A 25117-nucleotide genomic window follows, 5' to 3' on the forward strand; every position below is an offset into this window, starting at 1 on the left:
GTGTGTGTGTGTGTGTGTGTGTGTGTGTGTGTGTGTGTGTGTGTAGTCGCTCAGTCGTGTCTGACTCTTTGGGACCGCATGGACTGGGACTACATGGACTGTACCCTTCCAGGTTCCTCTGTCCGGTGGAATTTTCCAGGCGATCTTGAACTGAGTTGCCATTTTCTACTCCAGGGGATCCTTCCAATCCATCCCAATACAGGTATCGAACCCATGTCTCTTGTGTCTCCCACACTGGCAGAGAGCCACCTGGGAAGCTCTGTTACTCGTGTGTGTGTGTGTGTGTGTGTGAGAGAGAGAGAGAGAGAGAGAGAGAGCGCGCGCGCGAGCGAGCGCGTGCTGAGTGTGTGTGTGTGTGTGTGTGTGTGTGTGTGTGTGAGAGAGAGAGAGAGAGAGAGCGCGCGCGCGAGCGAGCGCGTGCTGAGTCCTCTCCGACTCTTCAAACCCATGGATTTATTCTGCTCTAATCATACCCCCTACTTGTTCAGCAAATCATTCAACATCTATTTTTTTACCCATTGGGTATATATTAAAAAATAGGGGTTTCCCTGGTAAAGAATCTGCGTGCAACGCAGGAAACCCAGGTTGGATCGCTGGGTGGGGAAGATCCGCTGGAGAAGGAAATGGCAACCAGTCCATTTCTTCAGTATTCTTCCCTGGAGAATTACATGGACAGAGGATTCAGGCAGGCTACAGTCCATGGGGTTACAAAAGTCGGGCACGACTGGGTGATTAACACACATACACACGTAAAATAGATTTTTATTAAAGCGGTTTTAAGTTTACAGAATAATTGAGCAGAAAGTACAGAGAATGCTAGTCTATTCCTTCCCCTGCCTCAGTTTTCTCTATTATTAACATGTGCATTAGTGTGGCACGTTTGTTACAATTGATGCACCGATGGTGATACATTATTTTTTCTTCCAGTTTTATTGAGACACAATTGACACACAGTACTACATAAATTTAAGGTGTATTTGCTCAGTCCTGTCCAACTCTTAGCGACCCCATGGACTGCAGCCCACCAGGCTCCTCTGTCCATGGGATTTTCCAGGCAAGAGTACTGGAGTGGGGTGCCATTGCCTTCTCAGACTACATAAATTTAAGGTGTATAGCATATAATGATTTGACTTACAAACATCATGAAGTGATTACCATATTTAGTGAACATCCATCATCTCATACAGTTACAAACTTAAACAGAAAAAAATGTATTTTTTTCCTCATGATGAGAACTCTGACGATTTACTCTTAACAACTTTAATCAGTTTCAATTGTATTTATCATGCTATATATTACACGTCTAGTATTTACTTATAACTGGAAGTTTATATTTCTTGACTGCCTTCATTCATTTCCCTCTCCCTCCACCACAAATCTGATTTCTTTCTGTATGAGTTTGTTTGTTTTTGAAGTATAGTTAGCCTACAATACTATGTTAGTTTTTGGTATACAACGCTGTGATTTAAATATCAATATTTCAAAATGATATTTCAAAATGATCATAAGTCTAGTTATCATCTGTCACCATGCATAATTATTGACTATATTCCCTACAGTGTACATTTCATATCTAGGACTCAGTTATTTTGTAACCGAAAGTTTCTGTTGCTTAATCTATACCTATTTCTCTCCTTACCCTTCCCCCAATTACCTGTTTGTTCTCTGTATCTGTGACTCTATTTCTGCTTTGTTACATTTGTTTTTATAGATTATACGTAAGTGAAATCATACAATATTTGTCTTCTTTGTCTGACTTATTTTACTTAGCATAATACTCTTTAGGTCCACCATGTTGACACAAATGGTAAGGTTGCTTTCTTTTTCCTGGCTGAGTAATATTCCATCACACACACGCACACACGCACACACACACCATCTTCTTTATCCACTCACCTATCATATCTTGGCTATTATAAATAATGCTTCAGTGAACGTGGGGTAAATATATCTTTTGAATTAATGTCTTCATTTCCATCAGATAAAGACACAGGACTAGAATTACTCTATTGTATTGTAGTTCTATTTTTGAAGAATCTTTATATTGTTCTCCATGTCTAGTCAGGTCCTCTGCCCATTTTTTAATCTTGTTCTTTCTGTGTTGTGACTTTTCGTGTTTTTTTTGTGTGTGTTTCTATACAAATTTTCGTGGAGAAGGCAATGGCAACCCATTCCGGTACTCTTGCCTGGAAAATCCCATGGATGGAGGAGCCTGGTAGGCTTCAGTCCATGGAGTCGCTAAGAGTCAGACACAACTGAGCGACTTCACTTTCACTTTTCACTTTTATGCACTGGAGAAGGAAATGGCAACCCACTCCAGTGTTTTTGCCTGGAGAATCCCAGGGACAGCAGAGCCTGGTGGGCTGCCGTCATGGGGTCGCACAGAGTCGGACATGACTGAAGTGACTTAGCAGCAGCAGCAGCATACAAATTTTCGAATTATTTGTCCTAGTTCTTTGAAAAATGCCATTGGTATCTTGACTGGGATTGCATTGAATCTGCAGATTGCCTTGAGTAGCATAATCATTTTAACAATTTTAATTCTTGCAATCCCTGAGCATGGTGCCTTTCCATTTGTTTGTGTTGTCTTCAGTTTCTCTCATCAGTGTCTTACAGATTTCTGAGTACAGGTGTTTTGGCTCCTTAGTTTGATTTGTCCCCAGGTATTTTATTCTTTTTGATGTAATTATAAATGGGACTGTTTTCTTACTTTTTCTTTCTGATAGTTCATTGGTAGTATGTAGAAATGCAACAGATATCTGTGTATTAATTTTATATCCTGCAATTGTTACCAGATTCATTGGTAAAGTTGCAAATTTTTGAACTTACCAAATTCATTTAGAATTTTCTATGTATATCATCTTCAAACTAACAGTTTTACTTCTTCCTTTCTAATTTGAATTTCTTTTTCTTGTCTGACTTCCTATAGCTGGAACTTCCAATACTATGTTGAATAAAAGTGGTGAGATCTTAAAGGAAATGTTTCAGCTTCTCACCATTGAGTATGATGTTAGCTGTGGGATTGTCATATATGGCCTTTATTATGTTGAGGTGTATCCCCTCTAAGCCCACTTTCTAGAGAGTTTTAATCATAAATGAATGTTAAATTTGTCACAAGCTTTTTTCTGTATCTATTGAGATGACCATATGATTTTTCCTTCTCAGTTCATTAATGTGGTATATCGCATTGATTGATTTGCCGACATTGAACCATCCATGCATCCTTGGGATAAATCCCACTTGATCATGGTGTACATGTGTAATGTATTGTTGAATTCCATTTGCTGATTTTTTCTGAGGATTTTTGTATCTGTTCATCAGTGATATTGGCCTATGATTTTTATATTTTCATGGTATCTTTATCTGGTTTTGATATCAGGGTGATACTGGCCTCATAGAATGAGTTCAAAGGGGTTTCTTCCTCTTCAGTTTTTTGGAATAGTTTGAGAAAGATGAATGTTAAATCTTCTTTAAAAGTTTGGTAGAATTCATCTTTAGTAGAGACATTATGGTTCTGAACTTTTGCTTGTTGGAAGGTTTGTTTTTTTTTAATTACTGAGTCAATTTCAGTAACGGGTCTATTCATATTTTCTGTTTCTTCCTGATTCACTCTTAGGAGATTGTACATTTCTAGGAATTTGTCCATTTCTTCTAGGTTGTCCATTTTATTGGCATATAATTATTTGTAGCAATCTCTTATGATCCTTAGTAGGTCAGGTGGTAAAGAAATCCTCCTGCAATGCATGAGACCCCGGTTTGATTCCTGGGTCTGGAAGATCTGCTGGAGAAGGGATAGGCTACCCACTCCAGTATTCTTGGGCTTCCCTGGTGGCTCAGCTGGTAAATAACCCTCCAGCAATGTGGGAGACCTGAGTTTGATCCCTGGGTTGGGAAGATCCAGTGAAGAAGGAAACGGCTACCCACTCCAGTATTCTGGCCTGGAGAATTCCATGGACTATATAGTCCTTGGGGTCGCAAAGAGTCAGACACGACTGAGTGGCCTTCACTTTCACTTATGATTCTTTCTATTTCTGTGGTGTCAGTTTGACTTCTTTTTCATTTCTGATTTTATTGATTTGGACTCTTTTTCTTGGTGAGTCTGGCTAAAAGTTTATCGATTTTGTTTATCTTTTCAAAGAATAACTCTTAGTTTCGTTAGTGTTTTTTTTTCTTTATTTCATTTATTTCTGTTCTTATCTTTATTATTTCTTCTCTTCTACTAATTTTAGGTTTTGTTTGTTCTTCTTTATCTAGTTCCTTTAGGGGTAAAGTTAGATTGTTTACTTGAGGTTTTTCCTGTCTCGTGAAGTAGGTTTGTATCACTATAAACTTCCTTCTTAGAAATATTTTTGCTGCATCCCATGGATTTTAGATCATTGTGTTTTCATTTTCATTTGCCTCCAGCTGTGTTTTAATTTCCTCTGATTTCTTCAGTTCCTGTCTTGTGAAGTAGGTTTGTATCACTGAAAATTTGCTTCTTAGAAATATTTTTGCTGCATCCCATGGATTTTAGATCATTGTGTTTTCATTTTCATTTGCCTCCAGCTGTGTTTTAATTTCCTCTAATTTCTCCAGTGACCCGTTAACAACAACTATGTTCTGAAGGCACCAGAGATATGCACAGAAAATTTTAGAAGTTGTTGTTGTTGTCCAGTCAGCTGCTCAGGCCTGCCCAGCTTTTTCGACTCTATGGACCACAGCATGCCAGGCTCCTCTGTCTTTCACTATCTCCCCGAGTTTACTCAAACTCATGTCCATTGAGTCGCTGATGCCATCTAACCACCTCATCCTTTATTTTCCCCTTTTCTCCTGCCCTCAGTCTTTCCCAGCATCAGGATCTTTTCCACTGAGTCAGCTTTTTGCATCAGATGGCCAAAGTATTGGAGCTTCAGCTTTAGCATCAGTCCTGCCAATAAATATACAGGGTTGATTTCCTTTAGGATTGAGTGGTTTGATCTCCTTCCTGTCAAAGGGACGCTCAAGAGTTTCTCCAGCACCACAATTCAAAAGCATCAATTCTTCAGTGCTCAGTCTTCTTTATCATCCAGCTTTCACATCTGTACATGACTACTGGAAAAACCATAGCTTTGAGTATGCACTTTGTTGGCAAAGTGATGTCTCTGCTTTTTAATACGCTGTCTAGGTTTGTTGTAGCTTTTCTTCCAAAGAGCAAGCGTCTTTTAATTTCATGACTGTAGTTATCATCCACAGTGAAAAGTTTTGGAGCCTGAGAAAATAAAATCTGCCACTGTTTGCCCATCTATTTGCCATGAAGTGATGGGACCAGAGGCCATGATCTTAGTTATTTTAATGTTGGATTTTAAGCCACCATTTTCACTGTCCTCTTTTACCTTCATCAAGAGGCTCTGTAGTTCCTCTTCTCTTTCTGCCATTAAAGTGGTATCATCTGCATATCTGAGATTGTTGATATTTCTCCCAGCAATCTTGATTCCACCTTGTGCTTCATCCAGCCCGGTATTTAGCATGAGGTACTCATCATATAAGTTAAATAAACAGGGTGACAATATACAGCCTTGACTTACTTCCTTTCCCAGTTTTGAACCAGTCCATTGTTCCATGTCTGGTTTTAACTGTTACTTCTTGACATGCATACAGGCTTTTCAGAAAGCAGGTAAGGTGGTCTGGTATTCCCATCTCTTGAAGAATTTTTCATAGTTTGGTGTGATCCACATAGTAAAAGGCTTTTGTATAGTCAGTGAAACAGATGTTTTTCTGGAATTCTCTTGCCTTTTCTATGATCCATTGGATGTTGGCAGTTTGATCTCTGGCTACTCTGCCTTTTCTGAATCTAGCTTGTACACCTGGAAGTTCTCAGTTCACATACTGTTGAAGCCTAGCTTGAAGGATTTTTGAGCATTACCTTGAAATCGTGAAAGTGAAGTTGCTCAGTTGTGTCTGACTCTTTGCGACCCCATAGACTGTAGCCTACCAGGCTCCTCTGTCCATGGGATTTTCCAGGCAATAGTACTGGAGTGGATTGCCATTTACCTTGCTAGCATGTAAAATGAGTACAATTGTATGGTAGTTTGAACATTCTAGCCTTGACTTACTTTGGGATTGGAATGAAAACTGACTTTTTCCAGTCTCGTGGCCATTACTGAGTTTTCCAAATTTGCTTGCATATTGAGTGTGGCATTTTAACAACATTGTCTTTTAGGATTTGAAATAGCTCAGCTGGAATTCCATCATCTCCACTAGCTTTGGTTATAGTAATGCTTCCTGAGGCCCACTTGACTTCACACTCTAGGATGTCTGGTTCTAGGTGAGTGACCACACCGTTATGGTTATCTGGGTCATTAAGACCTTTTTTGTATAGTTCTTCTGTGTCTTCTTACTATCTCTTCTTAATAGCTTCAGCTTCTGTTAGGTCCTTGCTGTTTCTGTCCTTTAGTGTGCCCGTCTTTGCATGAAATGTTCCCTGGGTATCTCCAGTTTTCTTGAAGAGATCTCTAGTCTTTCCCATTCTACTGTTTTCCTCTATTTCTTTGCATTGTTCACTTAAGAAGGCTTTCTTATCTCTCCTTGCTATTCTCTGAAACTCTGAATTCAGTTGGGTGTATCTTTCCCTTTCTGCTTTGCCTTTTGCTTCTCTTCCTTTCTCAGCTATTTGTAAGGCCTCCTCAGACAATCATCATGCTTTCTTTCATTTCTTTTTCTTTGGAATAGTTTTGGTCACTGCCTCCTGTACAGTGTTATAAACCTCTGTCCGTAGTTCTTCAGGCACTCTGTCTACCAGATCTAATCCCCTGAATCTGTTCATCACCTCTACTGTATAATCATAAGGGATTTGATTTAGGTCATATTGAGCGGTCTAGTATTTTTCCCTGCTTTCTTCAATTTAAGCTTGAATTTTGCAATAAGGAGCTCGTGATCTGAGCCATAGTCAGCTCCGTATCTTGTTTTTGCTGATATAGAAGCTGATATAGAAGCCTGTATAGAGCTTCTCCATCTTAGGCTGCAAAGAATATAGTCAATTTGATTTCGGTATTGACCGTCTGGTAATATTCACGTGTAGAGTCATCTCTTGGGTTGTTGGGAAAGGATGTTGGCTATGACCAGTGTGTTCTCTTGACAGAATTCTGTTAGCCTTTTCCCTGCTTCATTTTGTACGCCAAGCCCAAACTTGCCTGTTATTCTGGGTATTTCTTGACTTCCTGCTTTTGCATTCCAGTTCCCTATGATGAAAAGGACATCTTTTTTTGGTCTTAGTTCTAGAAGGTCTTGAATTGTTCAGCTTCAGCTTCCTCAGCATTAGTGGTTGGGGCATAGGCTTGGATTACTGTGATGTTGAATGGTCTGCCTTGGAAACGAACCAAGATCGTTCCGTCATTTTTGAGATGGTTCAGGTACTGCATTTTGGACTCTTTTGTAGACTGTGAAGGCTGCTCCATTTCTTTTAAGAGATTTTTGCCCACAGAGTAGATACAATGGTCATTTGAATTAAATTCGCCCATTCGTGTCCATTTTAGTTACTAATTTATATTATAGAAGTAGAGGAATAAGAATCAGACTGTGCCTGGGTAGGTCAGAAATGTTTCTGGGAAAGTCTGAAAGTGATTAGGGAAAGTTATTAACTGATATGAAGAACTTGTTAAGATTTAGCCAGGTTTGAGGAGCAAGTGCACATCTTGGGCCCTGTGAACTGATAAGCAGAGGCATGGATTTGGAACCTACACCTGCCTGTCCATTATGGAAAATGAGAGTGGCAAATTTAGTAAGAATCTGGTAAGAGTTTTATCCTGAGGCTCATTAAGATGATTGAGATGAGAAAAAAAAAAAAAGATGAAGGTGGTTGAGATGACTTCAGTTCTCAGACTTTCAAATGATTCTCTCGTCCCCTTCCCCTGGACAGTTACCACAGCAAAATTTCTTGGAAGTGCTCTCTGTACTCACAATCTCCTTATCTCCTCTCTTTCTTTGTTAAAGCCACTCCAGTCAAGTCTTCATCCCCACCTTCTACTCAAACTGCAAATGTCAAGGGTATCAGCCTCATGGCTTGAAATAATGTTAATATGCTAATAACTTCCCAAATGTGTATCTTCATCAGAGACCTCACTTCCAACACTGGACTTGTATACACAGCTGTGTACTTGCCATCACCTCTTAGATGTCTAACAGATGGTTTCAAATTCAGTATGTCCAAAAGCAAACATTTTGATCTCTGCTGCTGCTGCTGCTAAGTTGCTTCAGTCATGTCCAAACCTGTGTGACCCAATAGACGGCAGCCCACCAGGCTCCTCTGTCCCTGGGATTCTCCAGGCAAGAATAATGGAGTGGGTTGCCATTTCCTTCTACAATACATAAGAGTGAAAAGTGAAAGTGAAGTTGCTCAGTCATGTCTGACTCATCGCAACCCCATGGACTGCAGCCTACCAGGCTCCTCCGTCCATGGGATTTTCCAGGCAAGAATACTGGAATGGGTTGCCATTTCCTTCTCCATTTGATCTCTAGTCTTTCAATAATTTCTCTGTCCACAGCCTTCACCATCTCAGCTGATGACAGTTTAAAAATTTCAGGGATTTCCCTGGTGGTCCAGTGGCTAACACTTCACACTCCTAATGCAGGGGTCCGAGTTCGATCCCTGATTGGGGTGCTATATCCCACATTCCACAACTAAACATCCTGCATGTCACAACGAAGATCACAGATCCTGTGTGCTACAGTTAAGACCCAGCACAGCCAATAAATAAATACAAATAAGTAAATGTTTTATAAAAATGAAAATTCCAGTTAAGTCAAAAACCCTGGAAACCTCATCAATTCCTTTAGTTGTCACACTCTACACTTTGAATCAGACAGGAAATCCTAGCTTGAGAAAACATCCAGAATCCCACCTCTTCACTTCCACTGCTTCTGCCTTGATCTGAGCCATCCTAATCTCTCACCAGGTTTACAGGAACAGCCTCCTAACTGGTCGTCTTATGCTTACCTCTGCTCCTACAGTGTTCTCTACACTGAAGCCAGAGTGGGCCTTTTCTCAAAGGAGATTGAAGAGCATTCCTTTACTCAGAGTCCTGCAGTGCCACTCCATTTCTCTCAGAATAAAAGCTAAAGTCCTTACTGCAGCCTACAAGACCCTAGATGACTTGGCCCCCTATTCAGTTCAGTTCAGTTGCTCAGTCATGTCTGACTCTTTGCAGCCCCATGGGCTGCAGCATGCCAGGCTTCCCTGTTCATCACCAACTCCTGAAGTTTGCTCAAACTCATGTCCATCAAGTTGGTGATGCCACCCAACCATCTCATCCTTTATCTTCTCCTTCTCCTCCTGCCTTCAATCTTTCCCAGCATCAGGATCTTTTCTAGTGAGTCACTTCTTCTCATCAGGTGGCCAAAGTATTGGAGTTTCAGCTTCAGCATCAGTCCTTCCAATGAATATTCAGGACTGATTTCCTTCAGGATTTACTGACTTGATCTCCTGGCCCCCTGTTGGGTTTTTTATCTTATTACTCTCTTTATCGGAGAAGGCAATGACACCCCACTCCAGTACTCTTGCCTGGAAAATCCCATGGACGGAGGAGCCTGGTAGGCTACAGTCCATGGGGTCACGAAGAGTCGGACACAACTGAGCGACTTCACTTTCACTTTCATACATTGGAAAAGGAAATGGCAACCCACTCCAGTGTTCTTGCCTGGAGAATCCCAGGGATAGGGGAGCCTGGTGGGCTGCCGTCTATGGGGTCACACAGTGTCGGACATGACTGAAGTGACTTAGCAGCAGCACTCTCTCTATCTGCACAGGCCTTTCTCACTCTAGGGCCCTCTCTGCTCCTTTCCTTGTGCACAAATGGCTCTTCCCCCAGAAACCTGCGTGGCTCACTGCTGTATTTTCTTGAAGTTTTTGTTCACTGTTGGTCACCTCCTCACTGAATCCTCTCCTGATTACCCTTTCAGAATTTTAATCTTCCTGACCATCTTTGCACCCCTGATTCCCTTTAACCTGCTCTTTTTTTTAAAAATAATACTGTCATTTTAAAATAGAGCATAGAAATTTAAAATTATATTTACTGTTTGTTATCTGTCCTCCTCCCGTATCAGTTACTGCAGTAGAACATAAACTTCACAAAGGCAGGGATCTTTGTTTTGTTACTTTTATATCCCAGGCACCTGGAATAGGGGATGGAACATAGTTAATGCCCAATAAATGATTTTTAAAATCTTATCAAAGTGCGTGTGTGTGTGTGCATTTTATATATATATATATACACACACACACACACACACACACATACACATGCATGCCAAGTCAATTCAGTCATGTCCAACTCTTTGTGACCCCATGGACCATAGCTTACCAGGCACCTCTGTCCATGGGATTTTCCAGGCAAGAATACTGCAGTGGGTTGCCATGCCTTTCTCCTATATATATATATGTGTGTGTGTGAAATTTTAATAACTTGTCATGAACTGAGCAGAGCATGTAACCAAAAACAGAGCCTTAACTAGCACAGAAGCTGCCAAGGGCTCTTTTAGTCTCTGTCCTCCCCCAAGGCTAACTACTATCCTGATTTCTAATAATATATATTAGTTTTACTTGTTTTGTACTTTATTCAAATGGAATTGTACCATAAGTGTTCTTTTCTGTCTGCTTTTTATCAACATTGTATTAATGAAATTAATTACATTGTTGCATGTAGTAGTTCATTCTTATTGTTAGGTAATAATAGTCCATTGTATGAATATAACCCAGTTTATCCTGAATGAACAAATTTAAGCCCCAGATCCTTTCTGTCCTTTGTGTCACCAGAGTTGTTGGGAAGAATTAATACACAGAAAGCATCTACCCAGTATATAGTAGGTGCTCAATTAAGGTTAGCTATTAATTTTGTTATATGCAGATATTTTATTGAACCCACATAGATCTCTTCCTCGTCTGAAGTCCTATCCAGTTACTGTAGCACTCTTAAGATGCCAACCTGGCTTTACCACTGGAAAGGGCCAATACATGTGACCTTATGGGCCTGGTCTCTCCTTGGGACATGAAACAAGCTGGGCCAACTTGATTTTTGCTTTCCAGGGAGTAGGGAAATCTGAAACAGTGGCCAGCAACTCGGAGTTGCTGGAGTTAACCGGACTGGACCCTTTGGGGGAAGAGTTCAGGAATACCCTCACCAAAGGCCTGGGAACTCTCAGGCTTCTTGCCTTCCCTGAAGTTGGCTATTTAATCCTATCTGCCATCCAGGGATCCTGTATTCCTGGAATCTGCCCTCAGTACTCTCCTAGTACAAGCCCCTTTTCCTTTTATTAGGCTCAGTTTTTGTAGCTTGCCTCCAAAAGGACCTCAAGACTCATTTTCGCTTAAATTATCAGCCATTATAGTGTTGTGAATCCTTAATTGAATAACAACAGTTCTTTCATCTATCTGTCCATCCACTCAAGTTTTAAACATTATTGAGGGCTTATGATATGTCACGCACTGCAGGGTAGATCCTCTTATTCTCGTTTTCAAATGAAAGACTCAGAGAGGCTGAAGGATTTTCTGAGGTTACAAAGCTTATAGTAATAGAGGATGTTGGTTCAAGGTAATTTTTGCTCTTCATCATGAGCTTGAGCTATTTTTTTTTTTTGTCTATACATGTCTTTTCATCCCACTTAAATTCCTTGAGGTCAGGCTGTCTTATACATCCCCCCGTTGGACAAAATCATCTGCTATGTGGTAAATATACTACAGAATTGTTGATGGACTGCTCATATGGGCAAATCCTTGCTACCCTTCTCTCACAGATGCTTCACCCCTTCCCAAACCCAGGGGGAAAAAAATCAAACAGTAACCAAGCTGAATTCATCTGAAGGAGGATAATTTATTTAAGTTAGTCTGGCTCTGGTTCACAATTTTGTCTTCTTTTTCTATGTTGGAGTCATTAGAAGCCCCTTCAATTCCACCACACCTCCCTCACCACAAATCAGGGCAACTCAGAGATAGCTTTCTTGGCTGGGAGACCTGTTGGCTTCTCCTGTTCTCTTGCTTTCTCTTCATACATCAGGATCCTGGTTGAGATGGGAAGAGACACGGGGATCAGAGGACAATCTTCTCAAGAGAATAAGTTTTAGTGTGCTGTGAAAGTCCAGAAAAGGATGAGGGTTGTGAGGGTGGGGGGAGAAGGAGAAAGGGCAGGAGTCAGAGTCTTGAGGGCCTTGGGGACCAGAATCATGGATGAGAATAGGACCTGGGAAGGGTCTCTCGAAAGACAGAAGAGAAATGCATGCTGGGCTATGTGTAGAAGGTGGGCCTGGGGATGGAGACAGGGGAAGAGAAAACAGTTAAGTGTAGGAGAGGCTGGAACTGGACTCTCACATTTTTAGAATGGCAGATCTCTTGCCCAACATCATCTTGAGAAAGTCAGAGTAGCTGAAAGTCTCCCCAGGGCCACTGGATACCTCCATGATTAATTTCTTTAGCTCCAGGTGGGTCTTGGGAACCCCAAGTTTCTCCATCATTCGCTTCAGGGACATGATATCTGGAGGCACAGAAGATGGGGGTGAGAAGAGGGAAGCCCCCCTCTCTCTCTCTCTCTCTGTTACCTCCACCATCTCATTACCATTCCCCATCCTACTCTGATGGAGAAGGAAATGGCAACCCACTCCAGTATTCTAGCCTGGAGAATTCCGTCGGCAGAATTCCTGTAGCCTGGCAGGCTACAGTCCATGGGATCACAAAGAGTCAGACACAGCTTAGCAACTAACACACACACACACACACACACCCTACTCTGGTCACTGTCATCTCTCCCAAACCACTGGAAATGGAGCACTGTAGGAAAGACCTCCCTCTTGTAGCTCTGCACACTTCCCCCAAATCACCCCTTTCTTACCGATACCTCCATCTTCATTCAGGTCAAACTCCATGTATTTCTCTGGATGAGGGGAGAAAGCAGAGAGGGTCAGCACTGGCTGGAGGGTCACAGGCAGAGGCAGGGCAGGGATTGAGAAAGGGGTTGCAGATGGGAGAAGAGGAGGAAGAGATGGGGCAGGTAGAGGAAGTAGGGGTTGGGGAGCTGAGGGGCCCTGTTAAGGTGTCGGGAACCAGAGAGGGTACTGAGAGAGGGACAGGCCAGGGAAAGGGGCTGTTACTAGGGCGGCAACAGAGGCAACCTGCCATTTTCCCACCTCAAAAGTAGACTTTGTGTGCTTCCCTGGTGGCTTAGTGGTAAAGAACCGGCCTGCCAATGCAGGAGACAGGGGTTCGATCCCTGGCCCAGGAAGATCCCTTATATGCCACAAAGCAGCTAAGCCCAAGTGCCACAACTACTGAGGCTGTTCTATAGAGCCCAGGGAACCGTAGCTACTGAAGCCCTCTTGCCCTCAAAATGAGAAGTCCATGCAGCACAACTAGAGAGTAACCCCTGCTCCCCGAAACTGGAGAAAAGCCTATTGCACAATGAAGACCCACCAGCTCAGCCAAAATAAATAAATAATAAATAGATAAAATTATTTTAAAAATATAGACTTTGTTTCTTCTGTCCTCTCTCCCTGGGGAAAGCCTACCCTCCTCACCCCCTTCTCCACCCCTAGAGTTGTCCCCTCACTCTTGAAGGCTTCCAGTTTGGAGGGCAGGTCCTCATCACTGCTGTATTTGGGATCATCCAGGAATTGCTGTAGGGGGAAAGCAAGAACCTGGGTAGGGCCCCCCACCCGGTCCAACAACACGCCCCCCCCCAATCCACCCTACCCACTGCCCTGGCCAAGGCCCTTCCTTTTACCTGGTTGATTTCATTGATTCTCTCTTCCTGCTGGGCTTTCCGCAGCCCAAAGGCTTTTCCTCCTGAAGGAGCGCAAAGGTTAATGTAGCTTCACCCCACCTTCCTCTCCTCACCCCCAAGCTCAGCCTGAAGCCATTACAGTTCTGCTTTCATAAGCCAGCTTCCCAGCCCCCGAGCCCAGTACTGTCCAGCTCCTTTTTCCCATTTTAGAATCCTGCCTATTCCACCTTCCCTACCCTGTAAATCCCTAGTTTCGCTCATAGCTCAGCAGGTGCTGGTTGAGATGGAGGAAACAACACAGACTGGGTGCCTTCTCTGTCTGCCAGCTCTCCTCTCCCATCAGCTTCCTGGAGGCCTGCCTCCCAAACTTCCCCTTTCCCCTCATTCCCTCCTCCTCTAAGTCCCAGGCCTCACTTCCTCTTCAGCTTCTGCTGACAGTAGCACCCAAGAAAAAGGGGGAGTAGGGTCTAGAAAGGAGACGAGAAAATAACATTCTTCATTCCTCTAAAGGAGAGCCCAGGGTGTACGTGTAAGAAATGTTCTGATAAACCACAGGGGAAGGTCTGTAAGACCCCAGGGGCATTGATTCTCAGGAAGAGAGAATCTCTGAACAGGTCTGGAGTTTCAGGTGACTGAGGCCCAGGTTTCACAAGTCTGGACATGCAGGTTTGGATAGGAAGCTGAGGAAAGGCAGACTAAATTTTTCTGTACTCTGGACCGGAGAAGAACCTGAAGTCGCTGGCAGATCCGGGAGGGTGATGAGATGGGTGCAGGGTCTGGAAAGGAAGAGACACTTCACTTCCATCCTGGTGGCTCCAGAGAGGCACTTGGAAATACAGAAGTGTCTGACAAGGGAGTCTTAGTTTGTTTGCTTTAGGATATGCAATGTAATCCCTTCATCTTATCTCCTTTGAAACTTTCAGTGAAGTCTACAGATCTCTGAAATTTGAGAATTTAAGTAGAATCTTTGGTGGGAGAATTTCCTGATGATTCAGTAGTTAGGACTCCAGTGCTCTCACTGCCTCAGGCCCAGGTTCAGTCCCTGGTCGGGGAACTAAAATTCCACAAGCTGCGTGGCACAGCCAAAAAAAGACAGTGGATTCTTTGGAGGCCGGTGGTGCTGAAAGAGACAGTGTTAGTGGATACAAGAGCCAAGGGTGAGGCTGACCTTAAGGGTGTGAGGGATGCTGGTCACTGTGGGTTCAACAGAGTGGGAGTAGCTCCCCACTCCTTACTCAACAGAGTGGGCAGCAGCCCCTGATAAATGCCCTCCTAGGCACACTCCTTTGGGCCAGTGGCTCTAGGGGAGACGAAGACTGTGCGTCCCCCTCACTGAGACACTTCTGTCTAAACTCCCTGCACTGAGCTCCAGCCACAGTCTTAGTACTGATGGGCACACCTTTGCTTTTCTCTGTCCCCCACCCCCACCCCAACCTATTTCCCCTTCTGCAGAAGGGAGTTTTCACTTCTCACTGCCCTTGCCCTGACCCATATGCGTTGGGGAGATGCTGGAGGGGACTCTAGCCTCTTGAGTTCCCTTTATTGCTATCTCTTCCTCTGCAGGGAAGACTGCAAACCTGCCCTCCCGAAGGTCTCAGTGCCTAGTGGGGGAAATCCATTTTTTAGATTCATATGCTAATTCAACAAATGTTTATTGAGTACTTACTATATGCCAGGCGCCTTGCTTGGCCCAATGAACCAGGTAAATGTAAACTCTGGTCCTCATGGACAATCTAATTAAGGAAGACAGATAAGAAAAACAAGTATATCAAAGATGGTAGGTGCCTATGGAGAAGAGCAAAGTAGGGAGGGGGATAGGAAGGGCTGCGTGGACTGCAGATTTAAATAGGGTGCTCGGGGGACTTCCCTGGTGGTCCAGTGGCTAAGGCTCTGTGCTCCCAATGCCAGGGGCCCGGGTTTGATCCCTGGTCAGGGAACTAGATCCCACATGCTACAGCTAAGAGTTCTCATGGTGCAATGAAGATCGAAGATCCTGTGTGCCGCACTAACATCTGGCGTGGCGAAATAAATATTACTTAATAAATAAATGAGGTGCTCAGGGAGGCTTCCCTAAGAAAAGGATATTTGGGTAAAGATTTCAAGCAGGTGAAGGAACAAGCCTCGTGGATATGCAGGAGAGGAGCACTTCAAGCACAGGGAACAAAAAATGCAAAGGTCCTAAAGTGAGGACATGTCTGGATGTCTGAGTATTCGTGAAGCAGCAGGAGGCCAGTGTAGCTGGAGCTGGGTGTGTGAGGGGAAACAGGCAGGAGATGAGGCCAGATTGCCTACGGCCTTGTAGGCTGTTGGGGAGAATCTGGCTTTTATTTGGACTGAGATCGCCTCCCCACGCAGCCTTTCCCTGAAGTTGACTTGGCAGACGACCAAGGTGAGGCAGAACTGAGATGCTCAAGAGGACTCCCTGGGAAAGAGAAAGTGACAGCTACTCTGACCATGGGCCAAAAGTGAAGAGCAAAGAGCAACAAGATAGGCAAATGAGTGAAACTCAGCATAAACACAGACATGGGAAAGCCTGTGAAGAGCAGTGATGCAAGAAGACGCCTCCCACCCAAACCCAGGGGCCTCTGCCACCCCACCCCACCCTCCACAGACCGAAGAGAGTCTGCAGTCAGAGCTGAAGGGGAGGCGGGGCCTCTGGGCAGAGAGCTGCCAGGGAGCTAGGAATCCACCATGAACCTGGAAATAAGGGAAGTGGGTAACTTTCTGACAGTGAGGCTGCAAACTCTAGATCTCAGCAGAGACAAGCAGTCTCCTTAAAGCAGTGGCTCTCAATGAGTGATCCTTCCACCAGCATATGTCAGAAATGGATCCATCCCAGACCTACCGAATCAGAAACTCTAGGGGTGGTGTCCAGCAATAGCTTTTCAACAAATGCCTCAGATGATTCTGACACACTCAAGGTTGAGAGCCACGGGCCCTGAAGTGACTAAGTGACTCCCCAGCCTGCAGGACTTGCTGTACTCACCAAAGGTATAAACGTGGCTGAAGTATGTGACATTGGGCAGTGGGACTATGGGTCTTGGAGGCAGAAAAAAGGAAGTGTCTCCAAGACTAGGGTTGTTAGTGTCCAAGCCAAGCAGTCAGGGAGAGAGTGCTGAGCTGGCTCAGGAAATGGCCATCTAGAACCCTGTGAGGTTAGCATCCTTTATGAGCCTAGTGTCCTGTTGCTAAGGGGTAGGAGGGCCTTGATATGGTTCTACACTCTGCAGGGGACCTCCTGTTAGAATTAGGCCCTCTGGGTACCTCCGCAAAGAAAATACACGGGCTAGAAAGCTTGTCTGTGTGTGTGTATGGGGGGGTGGCATGGATGTCTTCTGCTTGCCCCCTCCATTTTCCCTCTCCCACTCTGTTCTGTGTCCCAAGAGACTAACCTGTATAGACCATGCCAAGGGCACCTCTGAGTTCTGGCTGTTTTGGCTAATGGGGAGCCTGGTAGGAAAAGAGCAGGGCGGGAGAACATTAAGTTAAGGGTATTCATTCCTCTGGCTCCTTTCCTACAGAGTCACCTTGGGCTGGCTGACACCTCCATCTATGGGCAAGGCTCCCCTCCAGGCAACCTGCTCTACATGACTCTGTCCTTTTCCAGGTTTCAGAAGTCCAGGGAATAAATCTCAGGAGGTCTGTGAAATTTGGAAAAGATGAAAAAGTACATCCTCTTCTCACATCCAGCATTACATGTGTCACCTTGTCAAAGACCACTTCACAGTTTTAAAGTTATTTTTTAAATTAATTAATTGTATTTATTTGGCTGCCCCAGTCTTTTAGTTGCCGCATGTGGGATCTAGTTCCCTGACCAGGGATCAGACCCGTGCCGTCTGCACTGGGAGCACAGAATCTCAGCCACTGGACCATCAGGGAAATCCCTAAAGTTCTTACTCAAGCCAGCAACAATGTCTTTTATACTAATATACCTTTATTAAAATCTAACTTCAACTTGCCTGCATTTTAAATCTCTTGTCTTATCATGTGGTAGTAAGTACATGGTTTATTCTATCCCAACATTTATTGATATTTTGATAACTGAAACAGTGTAATGGTTTTACTTTGTTATATATTCTTTAATTTGATGTACCAGAATGCCAAAGAGATTTATGGCACAAAATGAGTTAGAGCCTCTGCCATAATCTCTTCTCTGCTCATCCCTTTGGGCCGGGGTCGCAATATCCCTTGTGATTCAATAAACCCCTCTGTGCTGTGCTGTGCATAGTCACTCAGTTGCAGACGACTCTTTGTGACCCCATGGACTGTAGCCCACCAGGCTCCTTTGTCCATGGGAATTCTCCAGGCAAGAATACTGGAGTGGGTTACTATGCCCTCCTCAAGGGGATCTTCCCAACCCAGGGATCAAACCTGGGTCCCCCTCATCGCAGCCAGATTCTTTACCATCTGAACCACCATGGAAGCCCCTGAATCCCACTGCTGCTGCTGCTGCTAAGTTGCTTCAGTCGTGTCCGACTCTGTGTGACCCCAGAGACGGCAGCCCACCAGGCTCCCCGTCCCTGGGATTCTCCAGGCAAGAACACTGGAATGGGGTGCCATTGCCTTCTCCCTAAATCCCACTGCTGCTGCTGCTGCTGCTGCTGCTGCTGCTAAGTCGCTTCAGTCATGTCTGACTCTGTGCGACCCCATAGAGGGCAGCCTACCAGGCTCCCCGGTCCCTAGGATTCTCCAGGCAAGAACACTGGAGTGGGTTGCCATTTCCTTCTCCAATGCATGAAAGTGAAAAGTGAAAGTGAAGTCGCTCAGTCGTGTCTAACTCTTAGCGACCCCATGGACTGCAGCCCACCAGGCTCCTCCGTCCATGGGATTTTCCAGGCAAGAGTACTGGAGTGGGGTGCCATTGCCTTTACACCTTTGTAAATACACTATCTCCTCAAACCCCACTACACCCTTGTAAATAAACTATCTCCTCAAATTAATCAAATTTGAAGATGTGATTTCCAGCTGGGACCCTAAATGATCCGTGTGTGTGTGTGTGTGTGTGTGTGTGTGTGTGTGTGTGTGAGAGAGAGAGAGAGAGAGTTGGAGGAACTGGGAAGTAGCAGGTCTCTGGTCTCTGCAGCCTTATTTCTTATTGTAAATGAACAAAAGGGCATCCTGGTGTTTGCACCAGACAGGAATTGGTTAACCAAAGGCTTTCCCTGAGGCCAGAGAACAAGTGAGGATTCTGAGCTGACAAGGGACAGCTCCATAGAGCCATAACCAACTCACCAAGATTGCTACTGCCAAAGATTTCTCTTTTCTAAAAAGCCTCCTTGTAGAGCTTTGAGGGGAATGTGGCAGCAGTTTATTTCTAAATTTCTCTTCTTGACACCTGTAAAGAGATTGGAAACACACACACACACTACATTTTCAGTGAAGCTAGGAGATACAGAGTGCCTACAAGCTCCAATTTATGCATCTGTGTGACCAATTCCCCACTGAGCAGGCAGTCCCAGGCATCCTTCCAGAAAACCAGGCGAATAGGGAGGGTCCCAGTGACTGCTTAAAAAAAAAAAAGCAAATATACCTTCCTGGGAGGAAAGGCCTAACACCTGGAGAGAAAAGCTAAGAGCGGTGCTGACTGAGCAGATTCAAATACCAGTAAAGGTGAAGACAGAATGCTTTTGTTTTTTAAAAAATATTTATTTGTCCGTGCTGGGTCTTAGTTGAGGCACGTGGGATCTTCAATTTTCGTTGTGGCGTGTGGGACCTAGTTCCCTGACCAAGGACCAAACCTGGGCCCCCTGCACTGGGAGTGTGGAATCTTAGCCACTGGTTCAGTTCAGTTAGTCATGTCCGACTCTTTGCAACCTCATGGACTGCAGCACGCCAGGCTTCCCTGTCCATCACCAACTCCCAGAGTTTGCTCAAACTCATGTCCGTCGAGTCGGTAATGCCATCCAACCATCTCATCCTCTGTCGTCCCCTTCTCCTCCTGCCCTCAATCTTTCCCAGCATCAGGGTCTTTTCCAATGAGTCGGTTCTTTGCATCAGGTGGCCAAAGTATTGGAGTTTCAGCTTCAGCATCAGTCCTTCCAATGAATGTTCAGGCCTGATTTCCTTTAGGATGGACTGGTTAGATTTCCTTGCAGTTCAAGGGACTCAAGAGTCTTGTTCAACACCATTGGACCACCGGAGAAATCTGAGAGAATGTTTTAAAGCACCCAAAGGGACCCGGAGGCAGCAGATCTCAGAAAGTGCCAGCAAAATTCTCCTTTTAATATTAAGTTCATCACCTTAGGTGAACTTGGGAAACGGCAGCCTGTGAGCTCTTCTGTGAAATAAAGAAGCCTGAGGCTGGGGGTAGGCAGTAAATGCTTGCTTAACTGGGAGAGGTTCTCAGAGGTTGTGGAGGTAGTGGCTATACAGAGGTACCAAATTTTAAGGAAAATAATCCATTGTTATGGCAAAAGAGGGGCTTCCCTGGTGGCTCAGATGTAAAGAATCTGCCTGCAATGCTGGAGACCTAGGTTCAATCCCTGGGTTGGGAAGATCCCCTGGAGGAGGGCATGGTAACCCACTCTAGTATTCTTGCCTGGAGAATCCCCATGGACAGGGTAGCCTGGCGGGCTACAGTCCTTGAGGTCGCAAAGAGTTGGACACGACTGAGCGACTCAGCACAGCACGTGGCAAAGAGAAGGAGTCCTTGAACTTGTAAATCTGGAAAGCCATCCTGCCCCCTGCTCCAAAGGTCCTGCTGCTAATAGTTTAGAAGAATCTAGCTCATTTTTTTTTTAAACTTAAAAGTTTCTCTCTCTGTTTTTTAAAAGACATTTATTTTTGGCTCTATTGGGTCCTTATTGCAGTGTGAGGGCCTCTCTTGTTGCAGAGCACAGCACAGACTGTAGAGGGCGGTCTCAGTAGCTGTGGTACCCAGGCTTAGTTGTGTGGAACCTTTCTGGAACAGGAACCGTGTCCCCTGCATTGGCAGGCAGATTCTTAACCACTAGACCACTAGGGAAGCCCTCTGGCTCATTTGGATGAGTAACAAAAAGAAATGACCAAAGCTTCTGTTCAATTAACTATGAAAAAAAAAGGTAAAGAAGAGGAACGCAATTTTCCAAAAGGTGACAACACACCAGAAATGTATTGCCAAAAGCAGGTGGAAATTGTTTCTCAAAATTTATCATGAATTGAAAAACAACAAAACTTAGTGTCAACTTCTAGCAGTGAAGGAAGGACGCCTGTCAGAAATGCAAGTATCCCCAGAAAAGATGATGGGTAACATGGGGGTATTAAGAGGAACAGGAGGAGAGGTGTAGAAGGGAAAAAAAGACAATCATTTCAAAAATATGCACTAAATTTAATGAGAGAAGGAAGCATTTTATATACAGTCCTAATTTTTTAAATCATAGATAACTGTTGTGAAATATTTTCTATTTTAAAAATCTGAGTCATTGTTTATCATGAACAGCTTTTGTAAAATGCTTTAATTGTCAAACCCATGCCCCTTGCAGTGGAAGCAAGAAGTTTTAACCACCAGGCCACCAAGGAACTCCCGGTTAAGTTTTATACTATTTAGTAAATTCTGGTTTTAGGTTTTTTAGGGTCTGTTTTCTGACCACTAGGAAAACAGAAAAAGTTTTGTGGTGGTCAGAAAACAGAAAAAGTTTCTGAACTTACTTCATAAGATTAATATAACCTTGCTCCAAAAGCTAGGCAAGGCTTTTGAGAAAGAGAAGTTATTAAACAATTTCCTTTATGAACATAGATGTGAGAAAAAATATTAATAAAGCTGGTAAAGAATCCGCCTGCAATGTGGGAGACCTGTGTTCAATCCCTGGGTTGGGAAGATCCCCTGGAGAAGGGAAAGGCTACCCACTGCAGTATTCTGGCCTGGAGAATTCCATGGACTATAATATATAGTCCATTGGGTCCCAAAGAGTTGGACATGACTGAGCGACTTTCACTTTCAGGATAATTTTTATATGATTGGAGTGACCTTTGTTTTGATGATTTTATAGCTATGTGGGCTTGGTGATATTTTTGGTGGTTAAATTTTGAATGTCTGATTCGACTTCTTTAATGGTTTTAGGTATATCAGGCTTCTAATTTTTTTTTGAGTCAGTTTTGGTTATATATTTTTCTAGAAAGTTATTTTGTCTTATCAAAATTTGTAATATAAATATGTAATGTATCAGATATTGCATTCCCTATAAATTACTTTTCTGTGTGTATGTGTATGCCTTTTCTCTTCATGCTTTACCAATTTGATGGGAGATTTTTTAATATAAGTAGTCTCTGTAAATATGTATTTTTCTGCTCTAGTGTTTCTTTGTTTTCTAGTTCATTAATTTCTAAAAGTATCTTTATTATTTCCATCCTAAATTTTGGGTCGTTATTCTGTGTACTTTTTCTAATTTCTTGAAATATCTGTTCAGTTCATTGATTTTCAAACTTTCTTTCCTAATCCTCACATTTACTTTCTTCCATGAATTGTTTTAGCTACATCTCACAGCAGTTTAGATAGGCAGTGTTTTCAGCCATTCAATTGAAAATAATTTTTTTTTTTTTTTTGGCCATGCCTTGCGGCTTGTGTGATCTTAGTTCCTGGATGATCCAGACCCTGGCAATGAAAGCACTGGATTCCAACCACTGGACCACCAGTGAACTCCCATTCAAAATATTTTAAATTCCATTATATTTTCTTTTTAACATTTCAATTATTTAGAAGTATGTTTTTAAAGCTTATAAATATATTAAAAATGCATTTTTAAAAAGAATGTTTGCCTTCTTTTTTTAAATCTTTATTGAATTTGTTACACTGTTACTCTGCTTTATGTTTGGGTTTTTGGCCATGAGGCATGTGGGATCTTAGCTCCCTGACCAGAGACTGGTCCCACACCCCCTGCCCTGGAAGGTGAAGTCTTAACCACTGGACCACCATGGAAGTCCCAGAAATGCAGTTGTAAATTTTCCAAGCCCATGATAAATATTCTTGTTATTATTTTATGTTGTCATGGATGTTGGTCAGGAATTGTGTTCTAAATGATTTTGATTCTTTTTTTTAACATCTATCTGTGTACCTAAAAATAATGGATATTTTCTAATTATTCTAATATTCTACGTAGTCCCATTCGATCAAGCTTGTTAATTGTCTGTTTTCACTCTTTCATGTCTTTAGTAATTATGTGCTTGTTTGATTTATCAGTTTCTGACAGATGTAAGGTAAAGCCTTCCTCTAATATTCATTTTTTAAAAAACAGGAATCCTTGCACAAGAGTCTTCAGGCACCCAGAAGTGGTCCCAGCCAGCTAAGTGTCAGTGTTAGGAAAGGTTTCTCAGTGGGGGTGGTGGGGGCGGGGTGATCAGTCCTCAGAGGGAAAGGTGAGCACTTTGCCATCATTAACTCATTCTCCCACTCAAAGGGAAATCAGGGAGAAAGAGGGTAAGAGATGGAGTAGGGGAAAGAGGTGTCCTGATGGGGAGGGACAATGTGGAGAAAGATGGGAAAGCAGAAGGAGATGCAGCATGCAGGTAGAGAGATAGGAAGACACCAGATAAAGATGGTGAGACAAAAAAGAGTTGTGGACAGAGACGTATGAGAGACAAGGACAGAGGTGAGAGCAAGATCTGGGAGGATGAAGATAGGGTGCCTAGCACAAGGAAGGCACTCAGTAAAGGCATAGTTGAATAAATAGATGGATGAGCCTTGATACTCAGAGGGGGAGGCGTGGAATGGATATTGAGAAGAAACCACTGTCTATCAGAGAAGCAATGTCCTGGTTTCATCTTGAGATGATGCGGGCCTTAGCTAGAAGTAAGAACCAAGAGGCAGAGAAAGACCCTTAGATATCCCAGAGGCAGAGTGATTAGCATTTGGGGATTGTTTGGATGGGGAACGGAAGGAGAAGGCAGCATAGGACAAGTCCCGGGATTTTGCTTTGAATGTCTGGGTAGATTGTGTTTCCATTCACTGAGGTGGGGAATGTAGAAGGCTGACCCAGTTTAGGTGGACATTGATGGTTTTGAAATGCCTGTGGAACATTCTGGGGGATATGCCTAGAGAGCATATCAGATTTCAGAAAAAGGCCTGAGGCAAAGTTTGGAGATTGAGATGGAGATACAGGTTGAGAATAGCATTGGTTAAAACTGTGGCTGTGCGGTTTCTTTCTCCAAGGGATTTTCCCAAACCAGGGATCAAACCCTGGTCTCGCAAATTGCAGGCAGATTCTTTACCATCTGAGCCACCAGGGAAGCATCTTGAGAGAATTGCCTGGGTAAGCCCATGGTAGATGCTCAGTTAGTTGAATGAAAGTAGGAGAAACAACGCAAAAGTCTACCAACAGGAGAATGGTGTGAAAGCGCGTGTGGCGGGTACAGGAGCCAGAGGGACTCAGGTCTGGTTGCTTTTGTGTCCTTGAGAAAGAAGAGGTAAGATGGAGAAAAGATCCGAGGTATGGGTCACACAGAGTCAGGGTGATAGTTGGAGTAGACAAGGCAAAGCAACTGTGAAATTGGTGTGTTGAAAAATAATTGGCAAATTATGTGCAAGAATGTTCACAGGAGATGTATGCGTAATACCCAACCAATAGAAATAACCTAATACATCATCAAGTGAATGGATAAGCAAGGTGTGATACATCCATAAATGAAATACCACTCAGCAACAAAAAGGAACAAACTACTGATATACCTAGATCAAAACAGATGAATCTCACAGGCATTATGCAGAATGGAAGAAGCGGGGTACAGGAGTTCCATTTGTATGAAGTTCAAGAACAGATTAAACTAGGACTTCCCTGGTAGCCCAGTGGTTAAGAATTTGCCTTGCAATTCAGGGGACTCAGGATCAATCCCTGGTCAGGGAACTAAGACCCCACATGCCTCGGAGCAACTAAGCCCGTGTGCTGCAACTACTGGAGCCCATGTGCTCTGGAGCCCTCGATCAGCAGCTACTGAGTGGGTGCATCACAACTAGAGAGTCTGTGTGCTGCCGCAGAAAGATCCGGCATGACGCAACGAAGACTTGACACAGCCATGTAAGTGAATATTGTTTTTTTTTTTTTTTAAAAGAACAGACTAAACTAATCTATAGGAGTATAAATCAGTAGTTGCTTCTGGGAGAGGAAAAGGATTGACCAAAGAGGGGCATAGGAGAATTTTCTGGGGTGATGGAAATGATCTGTATATCAGTTGCAGTGCAGTTTACACGGGCTCGTATCTTTGCCAGAGGTCATCAAACTCTACACTTAAGATCTATGTACTTTACTGTAGTTGCGGCTCATGGGCTGTAGAGTTTAGGGCTCAGTGGTTGTGGTGTGTGGGCTTAGTTGCTCCACAGCATGTGGGATCTTCCCAGACCAGGGATCGCACCCATGTCTTCTCCGTTGCAAAGCAGATTCTTGTCCACCAGAGAAGTCCTTGGATGGAATTTTTTCAAAAGAAACGTTTAC

At 43.5% G+C, this 25117-nt stretch overlaps 2 protein-coding genes across 21 annotated transcripts in view; one reads left to right on the top strand and one right to left on the bottom strand.

Annotated features, from left to right (window-relative positions):
* The window catches only part of NCR3 (natural cytotoxicity triggering receptor 3), a 33095-nt gene that overhangs the window by 630 nt on the left and 7348 nt on the right, over positions 1–25117 (top strand). For 8 of the 20 annotated variants that reach the window (XM_086369371.1, XM_086369373.1, XM_086369372.1 and 5 more), the window contains exon 2: positions 113–202. The exons of 4 other annotated variants lie outside the window; for them this stretch is intronic. Coding sequence is in view for 8 of the 16 variants with exons in the window: in XM_086369364.1 (XP_086225490.1) it covers positions 79–202 (124 nt within the window). In the remaining 8 variants the exon portion in view is untranslated. Of the gene's footprint in view, positions 1–16; positions 203–24502; positions 24704–25117 lie in introns of those variants that run through there. 8 more of the 20 variants (XM_086369368.1, XM_086369377.1, XM_086369364.1 and 5 more) reach the window with 6 other exon arrangements.
* On the bottom strand, positions 11800–14067 carry AIF1 (allograft inflammatory factor 1). Its single transcript, XM_086369407.1, has 6 exons — positions 13955–14067; positions 13719–13780; positions 13545–13611; positions 12831–12872; positions 12314–12476; positions 11800–12006 (listed from the first exon to the last, which is right to left on the bottom strand). Exons 1-6 carry the CDS (start codon positions 13977–13979, stop codon positions 11922–11924), a joined length of 444 nt encoding a protein of 147 aa, XP_086225533.1. The 5' UTR covers positions 13980–14067; the 3' UTR covers positions 11800–11921.

Source organism: Bos grunniens, chromosome 23 (genome assembly GCF_055505025.1).
Source record: "Bos grunniens cultivar Pamir isolate PY7600 chromosome 23, Bosgru_T2T1.0, whole genome shotgun sequence".
In the NCBI taxonomy this organism is placed as follows: domain Eukaryota; kingdom Metazoa; phylum Chordata; class Mammalia; order Artiodactyla; family Bovidae; genus Bos; species Bos grunniens.